Below are 25,836 nucleotides of genomic sequence, written 5' to 3' on the forward strand. Positions count from 1 at the left end.
GTTCTCTCTCTCTCTCTCTCTCTCTCTCTCTCTCTCTCTCTCTCTCTCAAACAAAAATCAAACAATCAAAGGAAAAATAAAATCAAGAGAAAACCAAACAAAACTCCCCAAAGCCCACAAAGACAACTGTTTTGGACAACTGTTCCTTGACCTGGAGCCTGCTCTTGTGTGTGATTGATATGACCAATGGCACTCCACTGGAGAACAAAGGTTTCCCATTTCCCATCTGGTATCACTTGCAAATAGCTTCTTGATTAGGTGTGGGACTTTGTGTTCACTTCCCCTTCTCAGTGCTGGGATTCTGTCTGCTCTGAACCTGTGTAGGCCGCATGCATGCTACCACAGTCTCTGTGTGTTCATACATGCTTCAGTCCTGTTGTGTATGGAAGACCGTGTTCTATTCAAGTCAGTCCACCATCTCTGGTTCTTCCAATCTTTCTGCCTCTTTTTCATAGACCCCCTGATCCTTGAGGGGATGGGGTTTGATGAAGACATCCCATTTAGGACTGAGTGCTCCGAAACATCTCACTCTTTGAACATTGCCCAGTTGTGGGTCTCTGTGCTAATTACTATCTACTGCAAGAAGCTTCTCCGATGAGCATTAAGCAATGCTCTGATCTGTGTATATAGCAATAAGTCATATCATTGCTATGATCCTTAGTAGAATAATAGTAGTAGTTTTTCCCTAGGGCCTATGACCTATTTAGTCTCAGGTTCTTTGCCACTTTAGAATACCATGTGTTGGTTCCATCTCATGGAGTGGGCCTTCAAATTCCAATCAGAAATGTGGTTGGTTATTCACATAACATTTGTGCCACTATTACACCAGCCTATCTTGCAGGTAGTTTGCTGTTGTAGATCACAGGTCCTGTATTTGGAAATGTATGATTACTTTTCTCCTCCAGTAGTGTGCAAAAGTATCTTCCTGTACCATAAACACTAGTCAGTTGGGGTGACGCCTCTAGTTGGGTCCAGATCAATTTCCCTATGTTCAGTGTCATAAAGAAGTTCTGTCTTTAGCAATAGGGCCTTACCATCTGCTTATGGAGAGTAACCAATAGAGTTGGCAATAGTCTGTGATGTTTGCGGTGGTGGTGTGGGACTTCTTTGGCCAATGACTCAGTAAGATACAACCCATTTCTAGCATTGGGTATTTTACTTGTAGGCACAATGTGTCTAGTTGGGGCACTGTCTCCACCATTATATGGTGACTCCATTTACATTCTTTTCATATGTGTGTGCATTTTAGGAAGTTTCTACAATAGTGGGTTTCTATGTGGCTCACCATCAAACGCCTTTGGTGTTAGTTGTAGGAAGGAAACATCCTTCATGGGTTAGCATTGCTGCAGTTCGGGATGCTCGTTTCATCATGTTTGAGTTACCACACTGATATCTTGAGTCACACTTGGATGCTGCTAGCTCTGTCCTGGCTGTGCTGGCATCTGAACCAGCCCTCTCTCGACACCAGATCCACCTTGTGCTTCTCGTTTAGTCATGCATTTGCTTCCTCATGCAGCTTCCACTCAGGGTTCTCCATGAAGCATGCTCCATGCCCCTGTAGAGCTGACATGCCACTGACTTTGTTACAGAGCTCAGACTTTAAATCTACACGCTCCAGATCACATGCGGCTCTAAATATTAAGTCTGGTGTGAAACACTATGTTCAGCAAATCTTAGTAAAATCAGATTTTAAAGACTTATTTTTAGGTTCCAAGACTGACAAGTGGATAATGATTTATTCTGCCATTTTCTTGTATTTGACAGCCAGCCAACTTACCCTGAACTTTTGCTCCTGCGGTTTCTCACTCACCATGACTTTTTTTAATAACCCTTGAGTTTCATAAGAAATGAGTAGAAGTGAGAAAAGAAAGGGCATGCTTCCGGACTTCCTCAAACTTATCCTCACATGCCTAACATTTGAGGGAGAATCTTGCAAGAACACCTGTAGTTCTGTCTCTGCCACTGGCGAACTCATATTCCGTACGTGACGTCACAGCGTACCTGTTCCCCACTGATCTGAGGCTTTTGGTCATGGCCTGTGGGCAGGCAGTTTTGAAGACATTGCTTTGCCTGTTACCCTGTCTCAGGATACAGCTTCCCTCCACACGTGCCCGAGTTCTTGAGCAGGTTTTATCTTTTACGTTCTATAATTAAGTCTCAGAGCCCCAACATTCCCAAACCTGCTACTGTAAGCCCAGATGAGCCCTTCTTTCTGTGGGATGCCTCCGCCATGGTATTTTAACACAGCAATGGAAAAGCAGCTAATCCAAAAGGAGCATCGTCTCGCCCCTGACTGCACCTCCTTCCTTCTCCCGAACTCTCTTATCTGACGCCTGCTGGTCCTGGATTTTGCCCCCCTTCTACTTTGAGCTCTTTCCATCTCTGGATTCTGGCTGGTGTGACCAGCTCCTGGAAGGCGCTGTCGTTTGTTGTAGCCTTTATGTCTGTGTGCACATTTCTCAGTAAGCTCCTCGGGGCGCCACACGTTGGTTCGGATGGTTGTTCTCACCGAGCAGGCTGCAGAACCTCTGCCCACCTCTCTCCTTCCTAACTCCGCCATCCACAGCCAGTAGCTGGAGTCTTCCCATGGCTTTTCATGCTGTTTCCTTTCTGCTGCTTCCTGGGAGCTCCTGGGGTCCTTAGGAGAAATCTTCATTATTTCTTTCTCCTCATGGTGAATCCTTCATTCTCCTGATCTGGTCATTTCTTTCTTCAAAGGAGATTTTTGTCTTTTCCATTCTTTGGCATTATAACCCAGAGCCTCTCGCTCTAGCCAAGATTTCTGCAACCCTGCCCCAGCTGACCAGCTTGTGTCTATGTCCGGCCCCTGGACACTGAGCTGAACATGGGCAAGCCAGCCTTTCTTGCCTTCTCTCAGTTAGCCTTCAGCTTCTGCGCTTGATGTCAAAATCTTGGAGCAGCTCTTTGAATTTTTTTTTTTAAAATTTTTTATTGTATATTTAAATTAGAAACAAGCTTGCTTCACACGTCAGTCCCAGCTCCCTCTCCCTCCCCTCCATGCCCACTCCCCCCACCAGTTCCCCCAGCCTCCCACCCAATCCCCACTCCATTCCCCAGGGAGGGTAAGTCTGTCATTTCATCCGGGGAGGGTTTAGGCCCTCCCCCATGTGCCCAGATTGAGAGAGCATCCCTCATTGTGGGTTGGGCGCCCAAAGTCCATTTGTGTGCCAGGGATCAATACTGATGTAGTACCCAAAGCCCCATAGTCTGGGGTCCAAGATCTCCCCCCTTGTTCAGGTCAGCTGTTTCTGTGGGTTTCACCAGCCCAGTTTTGACCCCTTTGCTCATCACTCCTCCCTCTCTGTCACTGGGTTCCAGGAGTTCAGTTCTGTGTTTAGCTGTGGGTGTCTGCCTCTGCTTCTGTCTATCACTGGATGGAGGTTCTATGATGGTATATAAGATAGTCGTCCAAACAGTTATCAGGGATGGGCATTTAATGTAGTCTCTCCACTATTGCTTAGTTTGCCAGTTGGTATCATCCTTGTAGGTCTCTGGAAATCTTTAAGTGAGTGGTGTCCCCGCATATGAGGGGCTCGGCGGCTGATGGGAGATAAGTGAGATCCTTTCCCAGTTGCCTTTTTGTTTTTTGTTTTTTTTTGGTGCAGCCTGCTGACACCCCAAGCAAACTCTTTCACTGCTTCCTTGCAGGTCCCCAACCAGGTAACACTAGCATAACACGGGAACTCTGCTGCTGTCTGCAGTAGGAAATGTGTCATGTCTTTGAAACAGTCAGCTGCCAGTTTTCTCAAGTTTGTGCCATTAATCGCTGGGAGCTGTCTGAACAAATAAAAACCTCTGTGTGCACCCCCCCACACACCAGTGACTTGTTCAGGGGTTGGCTCTTTATGTCCTGTTATTTATTTATGGAGTTTAGAAGTCACTAATAAATTGAAGTACAGTGTGAAAACTACATTACTTACTGGACTAAAAGGTTTTGCTTTTCTTTCCTGTTTTAAAGCTTTAATTCCAGATACTCCTGAGAGTTTGGATTTGTCTGCTGACTTCTCGACCTCCACGTTACACCTGAGGTGGAATGACAGAGGCTCTGCTTTCCCTTACCCCTGCAATGCCACCTGGGAAATCAAGGTCCTACAGAATCCGAGCATGGAACTCGTAAAATTAGTAAGTTGTGGCAAAAATACATTTCCCCGTGATACTAAAGAAACCCACAGCTTTTAAAGTTTTCAAGGTGGCATCCATGAGTTTTGGGGTTACTAAAGAACTAGGTCCTGTATGCTTCAGGGTTTTTCAAAAGTCACTGATGGGATGGCGGGATGATGGGATGGCGGGATGGTGGGATGGCGGGATGGTGGGCTGGCAGGATGATGGGATGGCGGGATGGTGGGATGGTGGGATGGCTCAGGGGTAAAAGCGTGAGCCATGGGAGCCCAAGAATCTGATCCCTGGAATGGTGGGAGGAAGGAACTGAATTGTGGAAGTTGTCCTCTGACCTCCGCGTGTACACTATAGCAAATTCATGCCGACACTTACATTTACAAACAATAACAAAAAAACTAATATTTTTTTTTTAAAAATCACTTGTGTAATAGAAAGTTTAAGAAATTAAGGGAGAACCATTTCCTGATTCCACCACTTGGATACAGTAAATGTCCAGCCTTTTAAATACACATGCCCTTGCAAAAATGAAATAAAAGCTTACTTTCAGTTTATTTTATGCACTCTGTTATTTTATCTTTGTTATTATATGTAAAATATTTAAAGCATTTAACCAAGATAATAGCTGAGAAATCAGTAAGCTTTTAAGTTCCCAGTCTGAAACATGGTTATATGCAGGACTTCTAGCTCTCCCCCAATCCAAACTCGGTATTTCAGTGGTTTCCTATGACTTTCACTTAACTTTATTCTTATTCTAAGACATGAGGAACAGGTAAGAAAAGTCAGACAGGTGACATGGACAAGAGGAATACTAGGCAGCAGCGTTTCATTTAAGGCACATAGTGTACACAGCCATGGAAAATGTCCCATGCACCTGAAGATGGGTAGAGGGAGGCCCTGAGCTATCCAGGACTACCCCACTCCCCACGTCTCTCCTTGGGAACCAGCTTGTGTTTGTGTAGAGACAGGGCCTTGAGGCAATTACAGGGCTCTTGCCGCAACCTTCCTAGTGCTAGATTACAGCTATGTCTAACTCCATTAGCCAATTCTTTCCATTAATTATCTCCATTTTCCCAGATAACATGCTTGCATTGCTATTTCTTCATAGTTTTCAGGAGTGTTTTATTAAGTGCCCCAGTGGAAGATGAGAGTCCTTCTTTCTTTTCCTAACTAATCATGTCTGAGGTTCCCTGGCTTCCTGGCTCCCTGGCTCCCTGCTCCCTTCCTCTCTCCATTCCCATCCTACTTTCCCAACTTCTTTAAATATAGTTGAGCTATTACAGGTAGAGTAATATTCTTAGTAGTACAGTTATGTAAATACTAGTTACAACCTTACCTTGTTACAGTACTACTGATATCTTTTTTTTTTTTTTTTTTTTCTGAGACAGAGTTTCTCTGTGGTTTTGGAGGCTGTCCTGGAACTAGCTCTTGTAAAGCAGGCTGGTCTCAAACTCAAAACTCACAGAGATCCTCCTGCCTCTGCCTCCCAAGTACTGGAATTAAAGGCATGCACCACTACCGTCCAGCCAGAACTTCTTGTATTTTGTTAAGTTTTATTTTTCCACTTAATTAATTCAATACTAATTTCTCTGTGGGTTGTATGAATGTCCTTAAAATGTTCCAATACAGTAGATAGTTTTCTCTGTTTATCTTTGTGTATAAATCTATCTGTGGCCCTCCTCCACAGACATGGATGGCATTTGTATAGCAGAGTGGTAAATTGCCAAGGCAGTAATTTCAGCTTCAATTATCAGAAGATTAACAAGCCTGGTATTGTAATGCAGATGGTGACAATTGGAAGCTTCATCTATTGCTTTGGGAAGTGTGAAAGGCTAGCAAGGGAAACACGGGTACAGCATGCCTTGTGTAGGGTTGCTAGATGTAGTTTACAGGCTGGGGAGTGTTATCAAGGTTTTGAAGGTAGTGTTCCCCTTTTACTCAGTGTGGCTATAGCTCCATCTACATCGCTGAGCATCGAGGGGCTCACTGCAGTTTAGTCTGTTACCCTAGGAACTTGGCTTATTTCTTTGGTTTCTCATTCTATGGTTTTTTTCTTATTTTTTCTTTTTTCTTAGAACCTGTCTTGAGAAAATGGACTGGTTTTCTGGTTGTCTTGTTTTTCTTGTTTCCTGTCTTCCTTTTGCCTTATTTTCCTTTTGTGCCGTCCCTCTCTTTGGCTTTATTTCTTCAAGATACAGTCTTTCCTCTATGAGAATATGGAAATCACTTCTATAGTAATATATATCCTTAGTTGTTTTGTTGGACGTTTTGATGTGTGTCAACATCTGTATGGTATTTCAGTAGGACCTAATTGGACAATATTTGTGTTCGTGTAACTTTCTTGTTATACTCTATAATAGCAGTTCTCAACCTGTGGGTCTTGACTCTTTTGCTATCTCAGGGATCACATACCAGATATCCTACTTATCAGATATTTACATTACGATTCATAACAGTAGCAAATTATAAAGCAGCAACAAAAGTAATTTTATGGCAGGGGCTTACCACAACATGAGGTACTTCATTTAACGGTCACAGCATTTAGGACAGTTGAGAACCGCTGCTTTATAGAAAACAGGCCAATGTACAAATACGGGCAGACCATTTACCTTTATAAGATTACTCTGTGGCTGGTTGCACATAGCCTATGAGGTCTTTTTGTTTGATTTTTGTTTTTCCTGGAGAAAGGCAGAACGTACCACTGTTCAGAAGCACAATTTTGTGTTTATTTTCAGGTATCATTCAACACAACCCTGAGCGGTCGAGATATAGTTCACCATTGGAATTGGACCTCAGACCTGCCCTTACAATGTGCTACTCACTCTGTGGGGATTAGATGGTACATCGACTATAATCGTTTCTCTGGCTATAAAGTGTGGAGTGACTGGAGCCCTCTGAAGAACGTTTCTTGTAAGCTTACCCTTACAGACCCTTGTTCCTCGTGAGGTAGATTGCGGAAGAGTAAGGGTTAGCGTATGCTCTTTCTTTTCTGAATCTCAGTAGTTATCTTCTTCTAAAGTAGCCACCCCAGAACTGTGGGTTAAAGTCTGAGACTGGCCCCAGCAGGCTGTGCTAAGTACCATTTGTCTAGTAAATAGAACTCTCATACCAGGTGTTTGCAAAGTGCTGGCAGAACGAGTGGGGGCCAGGGTCGTCCGTGCCAATCAGATGAGGTCTAGAAAATGTTTGGTGTTCATTGCAGGTGGACACTCTCTGGAGCAACATCAGATAAGGAAGGACCGGAAGCAGCTGGATAAATAAGGAGACTCTAGGGCAGTTGAGCAAGACACTGTAAATATAACTCAGGCCAGCTGAGTTTAGACATAAGAGGGATGCGATGTGAGAGGCAGATGCAGATTTGGGGCGTAGGTGCTTATGGAGAGAGAGAAGCTGAGCCAACAGTGTCTGTTACTCTGGGTGACTGGGGAGACTGTTCTCAGAGAAGCCAAATATAAGAACCAGTTGGGTAGAGAAGGGCAATTTCATCTTTAATATGCTGAGCCTGAAACAGCGAGGTTGGAAATATCAATTGGGAATCCAGAGACATGGGTGTAGCTGGAAATGCCCCTTCGGGAATCACAGATACGTATATGATTTGAAGCGCTTAAATTCTGAAGGTCAGTTTATCTTTGGAAAGGGGAATTGGAAGCTTGGAGGCTTCCTGTTAGAAGCTTTCTTGTCTGCAGAAATACTGAAGGAAGGCCAATAGTAGCCCAGAGAGTTCAGTGTGTAGGAACCCACGAGAGGAGGGAGTTTGGACGATAAATCAGAAGGGGCCCTTGGACTAAACATGTGTCCAGTGATCCACTTCAGTAGATTAGTGGAGGTAGAAGCCAGATGGCAGAGATGAGAGGGGGCGGGTAGAAAGGTGACCGAGGCCACTGTATAAAGATCAGGTGTTGTGCATGGAGCTAGGGTTGGTGACCTTAACCTGCAGAGTTATGATTAAAGAACCAGCTGTCAGGATGTGGAGTTCTTCCAACTTGTTGGGTGGTGAAAAGTAAATCTACTCCAAAAGCACAGGATAGTTTCAAAGAAATAAACCTACGTATTGAGTGATATTTTCTTGTGCAAACATTAGCCTGTGACCATCAATATTGACCTGTGATCTGTTTCTGTCCTTGGCTAAGTAAATAAGGCCACAGTTTCATTTCTTGTCTGTATCATACTCCTTTGAAACCCAAGAGACCTGCATTATTTCCCATCTACAGTATGTTTTGTGGATACTGAACTAGTTTAAGCTCATTTTAGTAGTCAAGTGTGGTGGATTATACCTATAATCCCAGCACTCAGAAGAGATAGGATTGCTGCAAGCTTTAGGCCAGCCTTGGCTTCATGGTGAATTTCAAGCCAACCTGAGCTACAGAAGAATACCTTGTTTCAAAATAATAAAAATAAGGGGCTCTGTTGGTAAAGTGTCTTCCAATCAGGCAGTTCTGTGACCCCAAGTTTGGATCCCCAGCACCTGCCTTAAAGCTGGGCATGGTAACATTTGCAACCCTGGCTCTCCAAGGATGGATGCAGGCAAATCAGGGGAGCTTTTTCTTCAGTCTAGCTTAGTCGATGAGGTCCAGGTTCAGTGGGAGCCCCTATCTCAAAAAATAAAATGGAGAAACATTGAGAAAGATTCCCCATGTCAACTTGTGGTCTCCACACATGCAGACTCCCACATGAATACATGTGTACTTCGCAACCTACAAAAGTAGATAAAAATAAGTAAGTAAAAATAAAAATCATCCTAGGAGGCCAAAAATAAGATGTTCTAAGGAGACTGTTTTGTGTAAAAAATGTCTGAAATCTCTCATTTCTTTCTAGGGACTCCTAATTCTGAGACCAATGTTTTCCCTCAAGACAAAGTGATTCTTGCAGGTTCAGACATAACATTTTGTTGTGTAAGCCAAACAAAAGTGCTGTCGGGACAGATTGGCAAGACATTTTGTCCTCTTATCCATCTTTATGGGGAAAACGTTGCAATCCATATCCGGAATATTTCCGTTTCTGAAAACAGTGGAACAAACGTGGTTTTCACAACAGAAGATAATGTATATGGAACGGTTGTCTTTGCAGGCTGTAAGTATATCATGTCCAATAGTTCCTCTTAGCCTACATTGGTCCCCTTCTAACATAAATTTCTTTCCTGCTAGCTGGTTCTGTTTCTTCTTATTTCCTTTTCACTAGTACAAATACTATACAAAGGCTCTAGAACGCTTGTGTAGAAGCCTGGAACTTATTTCCTACATACCTATTCCTATATAGTTCTAAGTTCATAATAAGGTTGAGACATCTAATAACTGAAGTTTAGTTTAAATTCCTAACTTCGTAGTTGATTCAAAGTCCTTAGTATGTGTAGTATTTCTTAATTGGACATAGCTTAGGAGTATAATGTTCACATTAGTTTCCCATTTAACTAATGTAAACTCATAAGTACTGTGTTTAAATACTATGGTGATTTTGATAGCATACTGTGTCTTTCTCAACACTTAAAGTAGCATGTTTGAGGACAACAACAAAGGGCGAGAAGCCTCATTCTTCATTAAGTCTGCCTGGGATGTGGGTGCCCTTGCTCAGGGAGACCCTTGTTAAGGTGATTGACCACTCTGCAGCCTATAGTATGTCTCGATGTGGTGGCGGACTGCTCTGCCAATGCAGCCTGTCCTTTGATACTTCTGAGCTTAGGACTTTTAGTTTTGACCTTGAACTTTCTACCTCCTCCCGTATGGTGCTACCTATGGCATGATGACCTTGGCTCTGGTACTGTGAATGTTTAAGTTCTGAGTTTTGTCTCTGGGTCTCATATTAAAGGCGTGTGAGACAGCTGAGTAGGCTTTGTTAAGATTCTTCACTCTGTTCTAGTGATTCCTCGTTTATAACTTAGAGATCAGCCTGTATCTGCTATAGGGTAGGATTAAAGATGCATGTCACCATGGCCCCACTGAATAGCTTTTTAAAAGTTTGTATTTTATGTTTGCTGGTGTATTAAAAATGGGTGATTTGTATCTAGATTTACCTAACTTCAATATAATTCCTTGATAAGTTAAATTGTTTGGTAAGAAATTCAGTACATTTCAAACGTTGTCCTCTCTCTTTTTTTTTCTCTTGTCACACTCCTACTTCTTTTTAATTTTGTCTTATTATTTGGACTTTAAGTAGATTACTTTAATATGCATACTCCACATCCTAAAATAATCATCACTATAAATGTATTCCAGATTTTTAGCATGTAATTTTAATAAAGTGGTGGGTAACTTTGCCTTTGGTTTAAGATGACTTTCAAGATAAGCATACCAATGTTTATTTAACTGTATAATTGTAAAACATTCACTAATCATCCTCAGTATTAGCTACAATGTCATTGGAGGAGCCCAGGAAACCTCAGCAAGTAAGGACACTCACCACACAATCCTGTGACTGTGATCCTTGGAAGCCACATGAAGATAGAAGGAGAGCGGCAACTCCACCCAGCCGTCCTCTGATCTCCACACATGCTCCATGGCACACATGCCCCATACACCATGCACACATGCAATATTAATAAAGAAAAGATTTGAAACATTACTGGGATCCCTAGGATGAGTAGAGAAAAATTTGTATTTTGGTTGACAATCTGAAAAATTCAGTTCCTTCAAAAGCAAAATTACTTTTACATAGTTTTTCAGTAGACAGATAAATGGTTTTTAACTTTCACAGAAAATGAAAAATATTTGTATAAATGTTGCATTAGGATTGATCAGTGTCTGTTTGTGTTTGGTTATACATGGTGATAGAGATCGGTTTCTATAATAAAGTGCCAGACTATGGCATTTTTAGATGTCCCTATGAAGTTTTTACACCTTCCTCCTAGAATTGACCTTTTTCTTTTTCCTTTGCCCCAAAGTAAAGGCAGAGCAAAAAGTTTCTGTGAGCATCTGCCACTGTGCTTAGCATGCTCGACGGTTCTTTCCCAGTCACGGTGTGCAAACAGATGGGAGATGATGGTAGTTCCAAACTGTAGATTCTGATGACTTAGCTTGGAAGACTTTCAAGTAAAGCTTATGGAAAAAGAAATTCAATTCATTTCTCAACTTGCTCTTGGGAATTTAAACAGGAGCTGAGTTGAGAGTCACCCTCTAGAGTGTTTCAATCCACTGTTTCTAATGCAATACAAACTGCAACAACACATCTTGCAGAAACAGTGATAATTGCTGCCCGTTTCAAAGGAGGAAATGTATAAACAGCTAACTATTTTAAGGGAGTTATGCAAAATCTCATGTAACACACTATAAAACTGCAGTTTAGGGGGGAGAATAAATGTAACTACTTTGTTTTCCTTTTTCCTTTTAGATCCACCCGACATTCCTCAGAAACTGAATTGTGAGACACATGATTTTAAAGAGATTATCTGTAGTTGGAATCCAGGAAGGCCAACAGGACTGGTGGGCCCGCGGAATACAGACTACACTTTATCTGAAAGGTAATGGTAACCAGGAAAGGGTGTTGGTGGCAAGAGCCTTGAGAGGACCCGTTGAGTGACACAGGGGAGTCTGGTACACTGCTGTCATGCCGTGCACACGCTGTGTTGGAATCATATGTACTGATCCTCGAGCAGGTGCAATTCTGTGACTCCTCTGTCTGAAGCCCAGCAGAAGGGCCCCAGATAAAGTCTGTCTAGGTGGTGGCTTATGCCTGGCTATTTCCTATATCACACATCGTTTCCTTGAGTTTGTGATCAGTCTGTAATTGGGAACAAAGTTTTTATAACAATTAGTAGAAATCTGCCCACGTTTTCCCCTTCACAATATTTACATCTTTCTGTCCTGAAATTAATTTTCTTTGTAACTGACAGCATTTCGGGAAAATCCGTCCCATTTAAAAGGTTTGAAACTCTGACAAATGAAAGCTACCGTTTAGCCTTCCAAATGCTTCCAGGCCAAGAAATCCATAACTTCACCCTAACTGGTCGCAATCCACTGGGACACGCAGAATCAGCAGTTTTCATCAACATAACTGAACGAGGTGAGCCGCTGTTGCCAGCCAGAGTCTATAAATAACCACAATAAAAATAACACGTGACATGCCTTGGGATTCATGAAAAGTGACTATGGGGATTAGTGTGCATTGGTTATTTTCTTTGGAGTTTTTTCAATTTTGTAATTAATTAATAAATTTTATAATTTTATTTTAAAGCATTAAAATGAGTAACTTCAAATTTGATGGTTATTTTGATTTGAAAAAAATTGAGTCATTTAGATGACAACTACATACATGACTTTGTCTACTCATTCTTGATTTCTGAACTTTTTTTGACTAGTTCTTGAGAACATTTACTTCGAAATATTTTTTTGACTCAGAAGTTATTGCAAAAATAATGAATTACAACTTTAATCCTCCTGCCTTTCCCCAGTGACGACAATAAAACCAGTAAGGTGACCAGTGCATATCATTCTCTAGGCTACTAACCTAAGTGACTCTTTTTGCTCGGTTTTATGTCATTCACTAGAGCATGTGTTCAAACGTGCTGAAGGGACAACACGGGGGAGTTCCTTCGTATTGCCTGGGCAGTGTGTATCTCAGTGACTGATGGTGGTTACCTGTGTCTTTACACAGATATATCCTCTCGCTGTCTGTCTCTGTTTCGGTCTCTCTGCCAAATTGCACCAGCTACCCCTTCCTCATCCCCATTTTGTCATTTTGAGTATATTTCAAACGAAACTGCAGTGTATAACCATTTGAGACTGGCATTTCTTAGGATAGTATCCCCAAGAGACATTCATTTTGTTTGTTATTAGTTATTAACTTCTTTCTATACCAGTGATTTCTGATTTTTTTCCCTTTGGCCAATAATACACAGCTCAGAATAGAAATAGGATATGTTTAGTCTTTTTGTGGTTGCCCCATCAGCTCAAATACACTAACTTCATGCCAGGTTCATCCATATCCTCAGACCTCACGGAGACTGGAGGAAGAAAGGATTAAAAACACATGCTTTATCAATCATTTCCTGTCCCGTCCTAGAGTCAAAGGCTACCTTTTGTAGCTGAAGGTATTGCTGGCATTTGTCTGCCTTCAGCTTTTCTCTCATCCTCCCTGTGTGTGGTTTCTTCCTTGGCGTCTCCGAGTTAACAGTGGCTGTAAGCCCCCCTGCATCCCGAGCCACACTGCAGTCCCGTGGCAGTCAGCAGCAATGCCACACACATACCTGGGACAGATGGCTGTCAGTCATTCTTCGTATTTGTCATTCTCTGTGTACACTACAAGTCTCTTAAACTTTGATCTTCCTGCCACCTGGCATTCCCCGCATCAGATGAACAGCCCTGAGCACAGCTGGTTCTTTGAGAGCGTTGGTATGATATCAACAGTAAAAATGAGGTTCCTGGCTTCCATACAGACGATATTGATTTGGGGCATTAATAATACCCCGTTAATCTTCTTCCCCCACCACAAGCCCACTTACTTCAGTTCTGGTTTGTCTTACTAGGGGAAACCTTTTCACCCTAAACATTTATAGGCCTTAATCTTTGTAATTCCGTTTACAGTCGCTCCTCATGTACCTGTTTCATTGAGAGTGAAGGACATCAGTTCGACAGTTGTTACACTTTCCTGGCATTTGCCAGGAAATTTTGCAAAGATTAATCTCTTATGTCAAGTTGAAATTTGTAAAGCTAGTTCCGAACGAGAAGTGGTAAGTAAAATTCTCCTATAAACTTTCCTTCTGGTTATTATAAGCAAAACACCCAGTTTCAAAAAATAATTAAACAAACTGATGTGTTTAAACTCTCAAAATATGTATTACAGAGATTTACTAAACCAAGAAAGACCTTACATACAAATGTAATAGCAGCATTGTAATTTGCATTTGAAACAATTAAAAAACTGGACAGTAAAGAATATAACTTCAACCTATGCTGTTCAGGATACTGTCAGGATTAGTGTATGACAACCTGCTTGTATCTTGGTACGCAATAAGTTTTGTGATTAAGAATTAGCTTTGACTGTAGCCTTTGACTAACTGACACAACAGAATAGGAGGGAATTTTAAATTATTAAGTATATCAGTGGAAGTAAGTTGTAATTGGTAGTTATAAGTTAAAACATAACTTTTAAATACATTTAAAATAATTAGGTTGACTTATACTGTACCCTTTTGTAATTTGTGGTTGACTCTGAAATAAATGGTACTGTAGTTGAACATTAATTTGGAAATTCACTGGTTTCTGTAAAAGCATTCAGAAGTGCACAGTGTGACTTGCAAAAACCACTTTGTAACAAGCAGCTGAGAGTTCAGAGATTTTCCTGGCACATTCATCTTCAAATTTATGTAAAAATGCTTCATTTTAATTATTTATTTTCATTGAATTTTTTTTTGTCTTTTTGCTATATGCTCAGTACTGTCCTAGAGGCCTTAGGTGATATAGATACACACACACTTGCCTCTAGGATGAATTCCAGTATCCAGTATTAATTGATTATCAAGATAATATCTGTATAATTTAACTGACCTTTATTATTTAGATTTAATAATTAGATTAAAAATGCATCCCGATATTTTATTGGCTGTTATGTGTTAGGTCCCAAGAAATTTCTTTTCTCAAAGACTGTCATTTAGACAAAAGCCAGCATTCTCTTGGGGACTTAAGAGACTAGTTCCTACTTAGGAATGTATGGCTCCTCCATTAACCTATGCCTGCGGTGCCTATTAGCATATCAAGATCCTTGCTAGCCTCTAGACTTCACTCAGGCCCTACTCACAAGTATCTATTACAGAGTCATCCTGGCTGGCTTATCCCACCCCTCCCGTAAACCTCTCTAGCCCCTGAAGCTTCCCTTCCCCCAGCTTCTCTTATTCCTATGTAACCCAACCCTTTTGGCTGCATGGTCTCTTGGGTTCCCATGTGTTCTCTGGGTTCCCTCTCTCCTCTCTTCCTCTCTTGTCCCCCACCCCCATGGCGGGTCTCTTCAATCTAGCTGTGTTCCCCTCGTACCAACAGTGAAATCCTTCTCTTCAGCCATACCTAGGAGCGGTCATGTGCTCACTTTTATTTGCTATGGAGTACTATGTCTATTGACATAGTACTCCATTGTTCTAATTGTAAACTGGTGTGACATTTGGTGGGTTTATGTTACAAGTGTAGACTGGTTTTACACCAAAAAGTACAATGTGTGTGGGCATATTATGCATTTATACACGCATGGCATTGGCATACACACAGAAGCACCCATATATATTTACTGGTTTTCAAATAGCGGAATGCCACAATCAAAGGAGCCGAGGAGTCAAGTTATCTTGTTGCTGTGGACAAATTAAACCCATATACTCTGTATACTTTTCGGGTTCGTTGTTCTACTGAGACTTTCTGGAAATGGAGCAAGTGGAGTAATGAAAAGAGACATTTAACCACGGAGGCCAGTAAGTGATGCTGTGGCTAACTACTAATGGGGAGATGGGAGGATACAAGATACCCAGGGACAGTCACATGACCACGAAGGTGATTTTAACCCATTTTCTGGGTTCTGTAGAAGATGAGAGCTTAGCTTCATTTAGCATTTCTCTGTGGCTTCACTTTATAAATGGAAGCCATATTTTATGGATAATTCTAGGTGTCCTAGAGTGGAGTTCCAAGCACCCCCATTAGTCACCAATACTGTCCATGGCCTTGCAGTTTGTGTCTTTAAATTCTGAGTTGTAAATCTCTTTCCTAGTTCCTTCACGGGGACCAGATACTTGGAGAGAGTGGAGCTCTGATGGAAAAAACTTAATAATCTATTGGAAGGTAAATATCTATTGTTGCCTTGGGTGCTTAATTTTTTCTCAAATGCTTAATTACAAATGGTAACTTCATTTTTGTGAATACTTTACATTTTATTTGTGTATGTAATATTCAGCATAATAAATGGTCCATAAAATACAAAGCATTGAAATGCATACAAGGAGCCGAGGCTTCCCAGACTGGCTAAGTTTGCCATCTGCCAACCCGTGTTTCCCATCACTCCTGATTCCCCAGGCACTGGAAGAGGGTCTTGTCTCAGTCTTGAGCACCCTGAATTGAGCCTGTGAGGCCTGTAACACCATGTGTGCCGAGAGTTCCGAAGAAAACTTGCGGAAATTGTTTCCTCTACCTTGTGGGTCCCAGGGATTGAACTTAGGTCTTCAGGCTTGGCACCAAACACCCTTACCTGCTGAGCCGTCTTGCCAGCCCTTCTTTCCGTTTTTGCGTATTTCCTGGTGTATTTGTAGCAGTCATGCAGTATGTAAAAGGAGAAAAGCATATGTATGCTAGAACACCATGCCACACTGCTTTGTTTCCTCCAGTAGATCAGTCTTACATTTTTGCTTCTGGAAACTATAAAAATAAGCAGTTTTCTATTACTTCACATTCAAATATCTGTGGACTTTCAAATCTTAGTAAGAAGTGTGGTTCTTTTTCAGTATTTCATGGCTATTTTTTCCCAATGGCCTCAGTGGATTTTAAAATTTGAGTTACATACTATTGATAGCTTCATATTTTATTGTCACTTTTATTGAGAACTTAGCCCCGGTTCAGGCATGATGACCTTGCAACTTTCGAAAATTTTAATGACAGAATTTGTTTTTCTGTTTTTTGTAGCCTTTACCCATTAATGAAGCCAATGGAAAAATACTTTCCTATAATGTATCATGTTCATCAAATGAGGAGACACAGTCCCTTTCTGAGATCCTTGATCCTCAACACAGAGCAGAGATACAGCTTGAAAAAAGTGACTACATCATCAGTGTGGTGGCAAAAAATTCTGCTGGCTCATCACCGCCTTCTAAGATAGCTAGTATGGAAATCCCAAATGGTGAGTGCCTGGGCGAACTTCCGGGAGCAATGGAAATGGAAACCCTTGGTGTTGCTTGCTCTTACATGGTCCAGCCATCCTCATGTAGCCTGCTCCTCCCATCCTATTTGCATATATGCATATGGAGGGCTGAACACACGCTACACATTGGGAGATGCAGTCAGCAGTATTTTTTGCTATTTGGTTCAGGCTAGCCTCGAACACATTAGATAACCAGGCTGGACTTGAACAAGGCAGTCTCCTGCCCCAGTCTCTTACCTTAGGACACCCAGGAGGGTGTCCTCAGCATTGACTTGAAGCGTATAAACGTGTGAAAGGTAATAATTACTGTATCTAATTTTACTTTGTCATAGAGCATGAAAAGTTCTGGTTGTGGATAGTAATCTTAGAAAGAAATGCTTTAACTGTTTGCTCAAAGATCATTTAAAAATATCTTTCCAAGACTAAGAGTTTCTGTTGCCACTCTATTTTTGCAGTCTGTTGGGCAGGGAAAAAGATACTTGTTTTGATTGGCAGCTTATGGTAAAATGGTAAAATTGTGTGTGTTTTTTTGTTGTAATTGTTTATAGTCTTCTTTATAAATAAGGCCTTGTATAGTCCAGGCTGGCCTGGAACTTGCTATATAGCTAAGGATGACCTTCAACTCCTAATTCACCAGCCTCCAAACCCAGCATAGAAATTCTTCATATTTATAAGAAAAATTTTAAAGGCTAAAATAGATCATTAATAAGGGTTTTGAAAACCCAAAATCCACATGATGTAATTTAAAAATTCTAGTGTTTTCCTCTAAATTGTACCTAGATTGCCAGTGACTTGCCACAAAATGCTTTCACATGGACTTACTATAGTATATATTAAGTGCACAAAGCAGGACATTTGAACTTGATGTTTTTACACATACATACATAACACACTTGGATCATCTTTACCCTTTGGTATCCTTTACTAGGCCCATCTCCCCCTGCCTTCCTCTTCCTCAACGCTGGGCAGCTTTCAGTTCCTTCCTAACTCTTTTGCTGTCCTTCCCCAGTATGGGGACAGCTTTTTTGAGGTCACTCTGACAGAAAGAAAAACAGTCTGGTTAGGTCCCTCGAGTGTCCCTCAGCGCTTGGTTGAGGTGGTTTCTTGATGCTGACCTGGTTTGTTGATTTGTCCTAGGCACTGACCACAGAGCAGTATGAGGCAGGAATGTATAGCAGGATTGTTTCAAAGACTCAGCCACGCCCAGACCGAAGCACAGCCCTAAACCTAGGCAATGGATGGTGTGGCGTGTGCAGGGAAACGGTCAGAACAAGGCGTCCAGTGACCCCTCATTTGGACCTTTGCAGACTGCAGTTGTGTTGTGTCGTCTTTAGTTACTGTGCTGTCTAACCGGAGCGTTCTCATCTTACCTATTTGTGTGTCCTTGAGAAGGTGGTTTATGATGTAACTGCAGTCACAGCTTGCACAGTTCCATCCAGCGGGCCACAGCTCTGTCTCCCAGGTCAGAGGCTACACAGCCTCAGCTCACATTTACATTGCAACTCTGGAAACTCATGGAGCCAGAAAGCTGTCTTACATCCGAACCCTTCTGTATTCTACACCAGGGGCTCATCTAGTATTCAGGAGTAACTACTTTATGAGCACACATTTATTTGGAAATACTTCCCGTATATGACTTTTTTTTTTTAAACCAAACCCTTAAATACAGATTATTTGGAGAGGTCATTCTTTTTTCGTGTCTACCCCTCCTTTCTTGGCCATACTATGCTGCCCTCCACCCTGGTCCCTCACACCTCACCTCTGTCCTGACTTATCCCTTAGGCCCAGCTCTATCAGAAAAGAAAGCAAACTTGCCACAGCCACAGTGTCTGCCCTCACTCCCCAGTGTGCACATCCCCCCACCCCCCAGCACCTCAGGGTCTCTGGAAAATGTCTCTGCCCACAGTGGCCATCCCATCGCGTGGTTTTGCTGCATTAGCTATTCTCCACTCTCCGCACCGCCTCGTGACGGTCCCCTCAGCCCAGTGTTTGGGTTGGGATGCGATGCGTGAGTCCTGGAAAGCAGATGGTCAGCTCTTCATTTCTGGGTACTCTGTCCATCCGCATGCTCTGTGTGACTCCTTTTCCCATGGAGTTCTGCTCATCATGGATGTTGAACGCAAGAGTTAATTGTTTCCTGGCCCTTCCCCAGCGTCCTGCCTCCTCTCATTCAACACATCCATGCTCATCCCAGTGCCAGCCTTAACCCCCAGTATGTGTCTACCTGGTTCTAGAAGATTCTCTATTCTCTCCTCAGCTTCCATGCAGTTTATTTTCTGGATAAAGGTAAATGCTATAGCCATTCCAATAAGGTTAACACTGCAACACGTCTTTGCTAAACATCAATATCTAGTTCAACCACTATTTTAGAATTCACCTACAGTGAAATAATTTTTGTAACTACTGTTCATTTTCTTGAGGCTTGCCTTCTGGTATTTCTCTGACTGCTGATAAAATGTCCTTCTTTTCTTGCTGAAGATGATATCATAGTAGAGCAAGCCGTTGGAATGGGAAAGAGGATCTTCCTCTCCTGGCATCCTGACCCCAACATGACCTGCGACTACGTAATTAAGTGGTGCAACTCCTCTCGTTCTGAGCCCTGCCTCATGGACTGGATAAAGGTTCCTTCAAACAGCACCAAGACTGTAATAGAATCTGGTAAGAAGAATTCATGACTCTCCAAAGCCTTCAAGGGTGGACTTTGCAAAGCCACACCTTGATGTGACTAGATGCCTGGGCAGGCATGACTTGCTTTCACTTAATTCAGTGTAGCTTGTGGCATGTGTATGAAAAAGACTAACCTTTGGAGTTGGGTTTTCCTTGTCCAGGAACTGACTCAGATTGGTCATCAAAGAGCAGCATAGAGTTGCATTTGGGTAAATTGTGGTTTTTGTTTCTTGAACGTAGGGCCTCAAACTCAGAGGTCACCTGCTGTTTCTGCTGAAATAAAAAGTGTGCTCCACCATACCCAGCATTGAAAGTGCTCTTGAAAGTATTGTTTGTAATCTGAAAATTATAGATAAATAGCAGATACTGGAATCAATGGTGGTATGCTGATAAAATAGACTTCAGTAGGGATAACAGTTATGTCAAATATGAAACAACACAGAAAATACTTCCAAACGAAGAAGACAACATAGTCAGTGCCCCTTTGCCTTAGTTTGTCCAGCATGCAGGCTATTGAGGCCTTGCTACCACCATCAACACTTCCCTGATACGGGGACAGAGGGCAGCTATGTAGAAACAGGCACGGAGTAGGTTCAGCTTCCTCACTGAGCAACTCATTGCTGGTGAGCCTGGTGACATGAGCCACCCTTGGAAGGTGCAACTTGAGAAATGTGGCACCCAGGGAAGCTTTGATCCCACAGACTAACCCTGCAACTCCTTTGGAAGCAGAGGCCTCCCTCCTTGCTCTGCTGTCATGCCTTCTGCTGAACTAGTGTGTGCCTGCACCTGTGGGGTTTCCTTGGGCCAGTAGGAGGTCTGTAGGTCATGATACTTCTTGAGACATCAGCTCCTGGTCCTTCCTCAAGTGTTGGTGAAGTAAGCTGGAGAGTAAGGGCCCCAGTTGCTTCTGTCCCTAAAACAGATTCTGCTTGTTTACTGTTTGGGAACACTGTCAATGGGTAAAGGATTCCCCTCATTGGTTAACTACATACGGATGAGTTCAGATAATTTCCCTTCGCTTGGACACTTCTGCAGTTGACTAAAGTCGGGATGGCCTCCTGAGTTACTTCCTTTCTCCTCTGGCCAACTTCCGCCCTCCGTCTGTCTCATCCCTGCACCTGCCCTCAATTCCTCTCCTGTGGGACTGTCTTGACTAAGTCTCACACTGAGCCTCTGGTCTCTACTCTCCCTCCTGGGATTTCAGAAGTGGGGTGTACTAGCACGGGGCAGTGTGGGCAGGGTCCCTGGGAGAACAAATTGTGACTGAGGTCCCTCAGGAGAGGGAGAAGCCTCTGTAAAAACTGCCACTGTGTATGAGCAGGGTCTGTGCAGTGGCTGAGAAGACAAAGGCACAGAGTACTTGGGCAAATGCCTGGCTCACACAGTTAGGGTGCAGTGGAGCCAGAATTCAAATGCAGCACTACTCTGAGCTTCAAAGGCTGGGACTGGGCTTTTATTTCCTGCTGAGCTTCTGGGCAGAACCCTTCTCTCATTCTCCTGTGCTGCTTCCTCTCCTTCAACTCGCCACTCTCTTTTACCATGTCTGCATCACCCATCCGTCCCTTTTAAGTGCATACTCTACTCAATTTCGATAATACAGAATTTTACCATAAGACGGGGTATGGGTCTACATGCAGTACAAAACCGTAACCTCAAGTATACCTTTCCCGCAATGAAGAAAGGCACAAATTGGAATGCACTTAGCGGAGTTGAACTTTCCATCAATATTTACTTAGTACTTGGAAGCACAAAGCAAACACTTGAGAAAAAATAGTATCTGGAGAAAAGCTAGAGACAAAACTTCAGTTCCCTTTCGAGCATGCAGTTTTGAGGTCGACGATGTCACTGTGACCTGTGGAGTTTAGGTGTTCTTTGGGCATGCAGCTGAAGGAACCGTTCAGTTAGCCACACTGGAATGGTTGTTCCACATAGCAACTGGTACCTCCTGCATTGTCAGGACTTTATTAAGGCATTATCTTCTTCCAAGGTGAGAGAGCCTCTTGACCGCTCTCCACCATCCTCTTCAAAGCTCACTTTGAGTGGCTTGTTGCGATCTTCATGGACTCGAATTAGTATTTCCCTTAAGGTCCCACACATGAGAATCACGGTTACTCCTGCTCTTGTGTCTTCCCGATGCTTGCCAGCCTCTCCATGTGGGGAATGTGGCTCTGTGCACTTCTGTGTTTCTCACGTCTCACATGTTTTGTTGAGAGGTGTGACTGATGACATTAAAAGGTGCTTCATGAGCTGAAGAAAGAATCAACTAGAAGGGGATGGGGTGCACACCAGGGAGGTTGGGGCAAGAGACCCCAGGATTAGCGTGTGAAGATACCATGATGGTTTAACTTCATGTGCTAACCTGAAAAAAAATAATTTTTGAGCAAAGTAAAGATACTTCCTTGTGTGTCTTGCTCAGTGAGTGTTAGAAACAGAAACAGGCTCCAAGGCCTGGCTCCTTTCTTTGTCCCTGAAGCTTTGAGCTAGAGTAGAGTTTTTCATGCTCTGGGACTAGGGGAGAGATGTCTTTCTTGCTCATAGGAAAGCAAAAGCATTTGTTAACACACTGTGACCACGCAGCAGCACAGTGAACGGACTGGATGGCCTCTGGGTGAGCCTCAGCCATCTTTTTTCTCCTCAGTGTCATCCTGTGAGTGAGCAGCTTTTCATTATTTTAAAAGGGAAGGTGTTCAAGTTTTGTTTAACACTCCTAAGTTTTTACCAACTTAATTTTAAAAAGTATCAGTGTGTTTTTATAATAAATCTGTTTGCAGTTATATTAGACAATTTTAGCATGTTATACATTTTAATGCTTCTAAAATAAATAGTATATACACTTATGAAGGTCCATTAATTTTGTTCATTCTACAGATCAGTTTCAGCCAGGAGTAAGATACAATTTTTACCTCTATGGGTGTACTAACCAGGGATACCAATTGTTACGTTCCATAATTGGATATATAGAAGAATTAGGTAAGTTAAATGGGTGAGTTATTTGAAGTTTGGCTAACATGAGAAATTATACATAGGCAAGTAGCAAGAGTTAGTCTCCAAAATATATTGAATTTAGTTATTTAGATAAAATAATTTCTAACACAAAATTAAAATTTTTTATCACTTATTCGCCACCTACTTGTTTATTTCACAGTTTCAGTACTGACATTGAGAAAGTTAAATCATGACTATCAAAGTACTTGGTTTGTGTTTACAGAAGAGAAGCTTAAACTTGGAAATGTATCTAGGACTAAACAAATAGGAGAAGATGTATGAAGTCTGTTTGAGTGGTCACTTAAAGAGGTGGCACAGGTTATCCCCTGGGTGTGTGTCGTGTGTGAAGTCTGTGATTCCTTCCTGAGCTCTGCTGGTCATTAGTGTAGAAGTGTTGTTCCATTGCCTCTGGAGTTTATGACTGAGCAGAGAATACAGGTTACTGCCAGCGTTAGGTGTTTCTAAAGCAGGCATCTCACAAACTGTCGCTGCCACACCCTTCAAATGATTTCTTGTTTTGACAGCTCCAATTGTTGCACCAAATTTCACTGTGGAAGATACGTCTGCAGATTCGATATTAGTAAAATGGGAAGACATCCCTGTGGAAGAGCTTCGTGGCTTTTTAAGAGGGTATTTATTTTACTTTCAGAAAGGAGAGAGAGATACGCCTAAGACAAGAACTTTTGAGACAGGTGAGTTGAATGCTGCTTTGGTTATAGTGCATATATATATCGACTTTCACGAGCCATAAAGTAAAGGCTGATGCATAGCTAAATAATGGTTTCTATAACTGTCTGAAAAGGTGTACGTAGTTTGAACCCTTTCATTGTACGTCCCACAGAGCCGCGACCATTTCTTGCTTTAGTGTTGCGTGTTGCATACCTTAGCATATTACCCATTTTTTAAATGTGGATTTGTATTTAATAACAAAAGAGGTAGAATAAACACACACACACACACACACACACACACACAGAGCATGAATTCAGAGAATGGGTTCCGATCCCCAGTCATAATCAGGAATCAGGATGGTGGCAGACTTCCCTGTCAATAGATACAGACGATACCACAGAAATGCCTTCAAAATACTAAACGACAGTTATTTTCTGACTAAAATTCTGCACTTGGCCTCTCTGCCCCTTAGTAGCAAAACAGAATGAAGATTTTTCTAGGCGACCAAAGCCGTGAGTGTTTCATTCCCCTGTACTGGCTTTCACTGGGATCTGCTAGGAGGAATGCCTCACCGTGCGGAAAAGAAGTGAGGGACTCCCAGAAAGGATGGGGGGTAGCATGAGAGGCAGCTAAAGAAGCAGCACCCATTGGGTGGAAGCAGGACAGGGTGGGGCTGAGAGTCGGTTGCTTCCGCACATGGAAAACGTGCTGAGCATTCACCAAAGCATGTGGGAAGAATTGAGAAATTAGTACATAGAAACTTAGAATGCTAAGCAAAAGAGGGGTGGAAAGCAAGTAAAATAGGAAAAGAAGAATGCAGATATATCAAGCAACTTTTTAAAAAAAAAATCAATGTGATGGTAGCAATGTGAGCACTGAATTTGCCCACCCACTCTGGTGATGCTGCTCTGGGAATGTGGTAGGGGAGGGGCCAGGATGGCCTAAGGATTAAGTCCTCAGCCATCCTTTTTAAACACAAAAGACTACCTAGGCTTGCTGTTGTGAAATCCACGTAAACTCTTAAAGAATGGATGCCTGATTTCTAAGTTTCTAAGTGGCTCCGGGGCGAGGGAGGAACAGGAAGGAAACCACTTCATTTTTTGTTTTTTAATTTGAATTTCCTTCTTTCCTTCCTGCCTCCCTTCCTTCCTTCTTTTCTGTTAATTTTTGACAGTTATATCACTTGATCTCTTGGGAGGGGGGCTGGCATTGGCACCAGGACTTAACCCAGGGGCATGAGCTGGCTTTTTGGAGCCCATTTCCTGTGGTGGGATACCTTGGTCAGCCTTGATACAGCTACAGCGGGGAGGGGCTTGGTCCTGCCACAGCTTGGTATTCCAGACTTGGAAACCCCTTGGTTTTGTCACTTGTGTTTATTACTGCTTGGGCTCTTTCACCTCTCATCTTGCATTTTTTGGTTGAGACTTTATGAATAGCCCTTGCCTTTGAAGTGACCCAAAGGCAACCTCACAGTGTCTTGCTGTTGAGATTTCCCACCACGTGGGTCTTTTCCTAAGGAATGAGGTCATGTCTACTGCTCTTCACCTTTGCCCCGTCCAGCCTCTGCTGATGCTTCCGAGGCATCTGTGTTGAGTGCAGGGCTTTCCCTTAGTCACAGATAGGGAAGTGACTTTTATGGCCTGCCCTTGTATGCCAGGCATTGTTCTAAAGAGAACGTCTAGAAACTTTACCAATCACTGCGAGCCAAGCCATGCTATTCCCTTGCAGAGTCAGGGAAGCCCGAGTTTAGGGTACTTTAGATGGTGTGACTGGCAGGGACAGAATCGAATATGACCCAGATCCTTTGCTGAATGTGACCAGCAGCCACACTTGTTTTCCAAAAGGTGCCTGGCTGGATGTCTGAGTGTTTAAAGTGGTCTTAGAGTGAGTTAGGATATTGTTCGTTTCAGGTCATTCTGACATCAAACTAAAGAATATCACTGACATATCACAGAAGACTCTAAGGATTGCCGATCTTCAGGGTAAAACCAGTTACCACTTGGTCCTTCGAGCCTATACGCATGGTGGTCTGGGTCCTGAGAAGAGCATGTTTGTGGTGACCAAGGAAAACTGTAAGTTTAACACTGCCCTAGAAACACCTTCGACACTGAAGTGATAAACTCTCTAGCATCTGGGGGCTGCCCAGGCATCTTTGTTCCAAGCTCTAAGTCTTGGTTCTCAACCTTCCTAACACTGTGACCCTTTAATACAGTTCTTCGTGTTGTGGTGACCCCCCAGCCATAAAATTATTTTCATTGCTACTTTATAACTGCAACTTTGCTACCGTTATGACTCATAATGAAAATAACATTTTTGGAGGTAGAAGTTTGTCAAAGGGGTTGTGACCCAAAAGTTGAGAACCACTGCTCTAAGGTTTCACAATTTATTGCATTTTTATGTTAGAAAGAGGGGAGTAGCCAAGCGTTGGTGGCGCACGCCTTTAATCCCAGCACTCGGGAGGCAGAGGCAGTCAGATCTCTGTGAGTTCAAGGCCAGCCTGGTCTGCAGAGTGAGTTCCAGGATATCCTCCAAAACAATACAGAGAAACCATGTCTCGAA

The 25,836-nt window shown here is 42.5% G+C and overlaps 1 protein-coding gene across 5 annotated transcripts in view; it reads left to right on the forward strand.

The window, feature by feature from the left end:
- Window positions 1-25,836, forward strand: part of Lifr (LIF receptor subunit alpha) — a 67,773-nt gene that overhangs the window by 32,579 nt on the left and 9,358 nt on the right. For all 5 annotated transcript variants that reach the window (XM_040757588.1, XM_040757586.1, XM_040757589.1 and 2 more), the window contains 13 exons: window positions 3,980-4,143; window positions 6,873-7,047; window positions 8,953-9,207; window positions 11,458-11,587; window positions 11,960-12,129; window positions 13,650-13,795; window positions 15,358-15,520; window positions 15,814-15,884; window positions 16,719-16,932; window positions 19,432-19,611; window positions 22,489-22,590; window positions 23,130-23,297; window positions 25,188-25,349. In XM_040757588.1, the coding sequence (XP_040613522.1) occupies window positions 3,980-4,143; window positions 6,873-7,047; window positions 8,953-9,207; window positions 11,458-11,587; window positions 11,960-12,129; window positions 13,650-13,795; window positions 15,358-15,520; window positions 15,814-15,884; window positions 16,719-16,932; window positions 19,432-19,611; window positions 22,489-22,590; window positions 23,130-23,297; window positions 25,188-25,349 (2,100 nt within the window). The remainder of the gene's footprint in view (window positions 1-3,979; window positions 4,144-6,872; window positions 7,048-8,952; window positions 9,208-11,457; window positions 11,588-11,959; window positions 12,130-13,649; window positions 13,796-15,357; window positions 15,521-15,813; window positions 15,885-16,718; window positions 16,933-19,431; window positions 19,612-22,488; window positions 22,591-23,129; window positions 23,298-25,187; window positions 25,350-25,836) is intronic.

Source organism: Mesocricetus auratus, unplaced genomic scaffold, assembly GCF_017639785.1.
Source record: "Mesocricetus auratus isolate SY011 unplaced genomic scaffold, BCM_Maur_2.0 Super-Scaffold_100015, whole genome shotgun sequence".
NCBI lineage: Eukaryota > Metazoa > Chordata > Mammalia > Rodentia > Cricetidae > Mesocricetus > Mesocricetus auratus.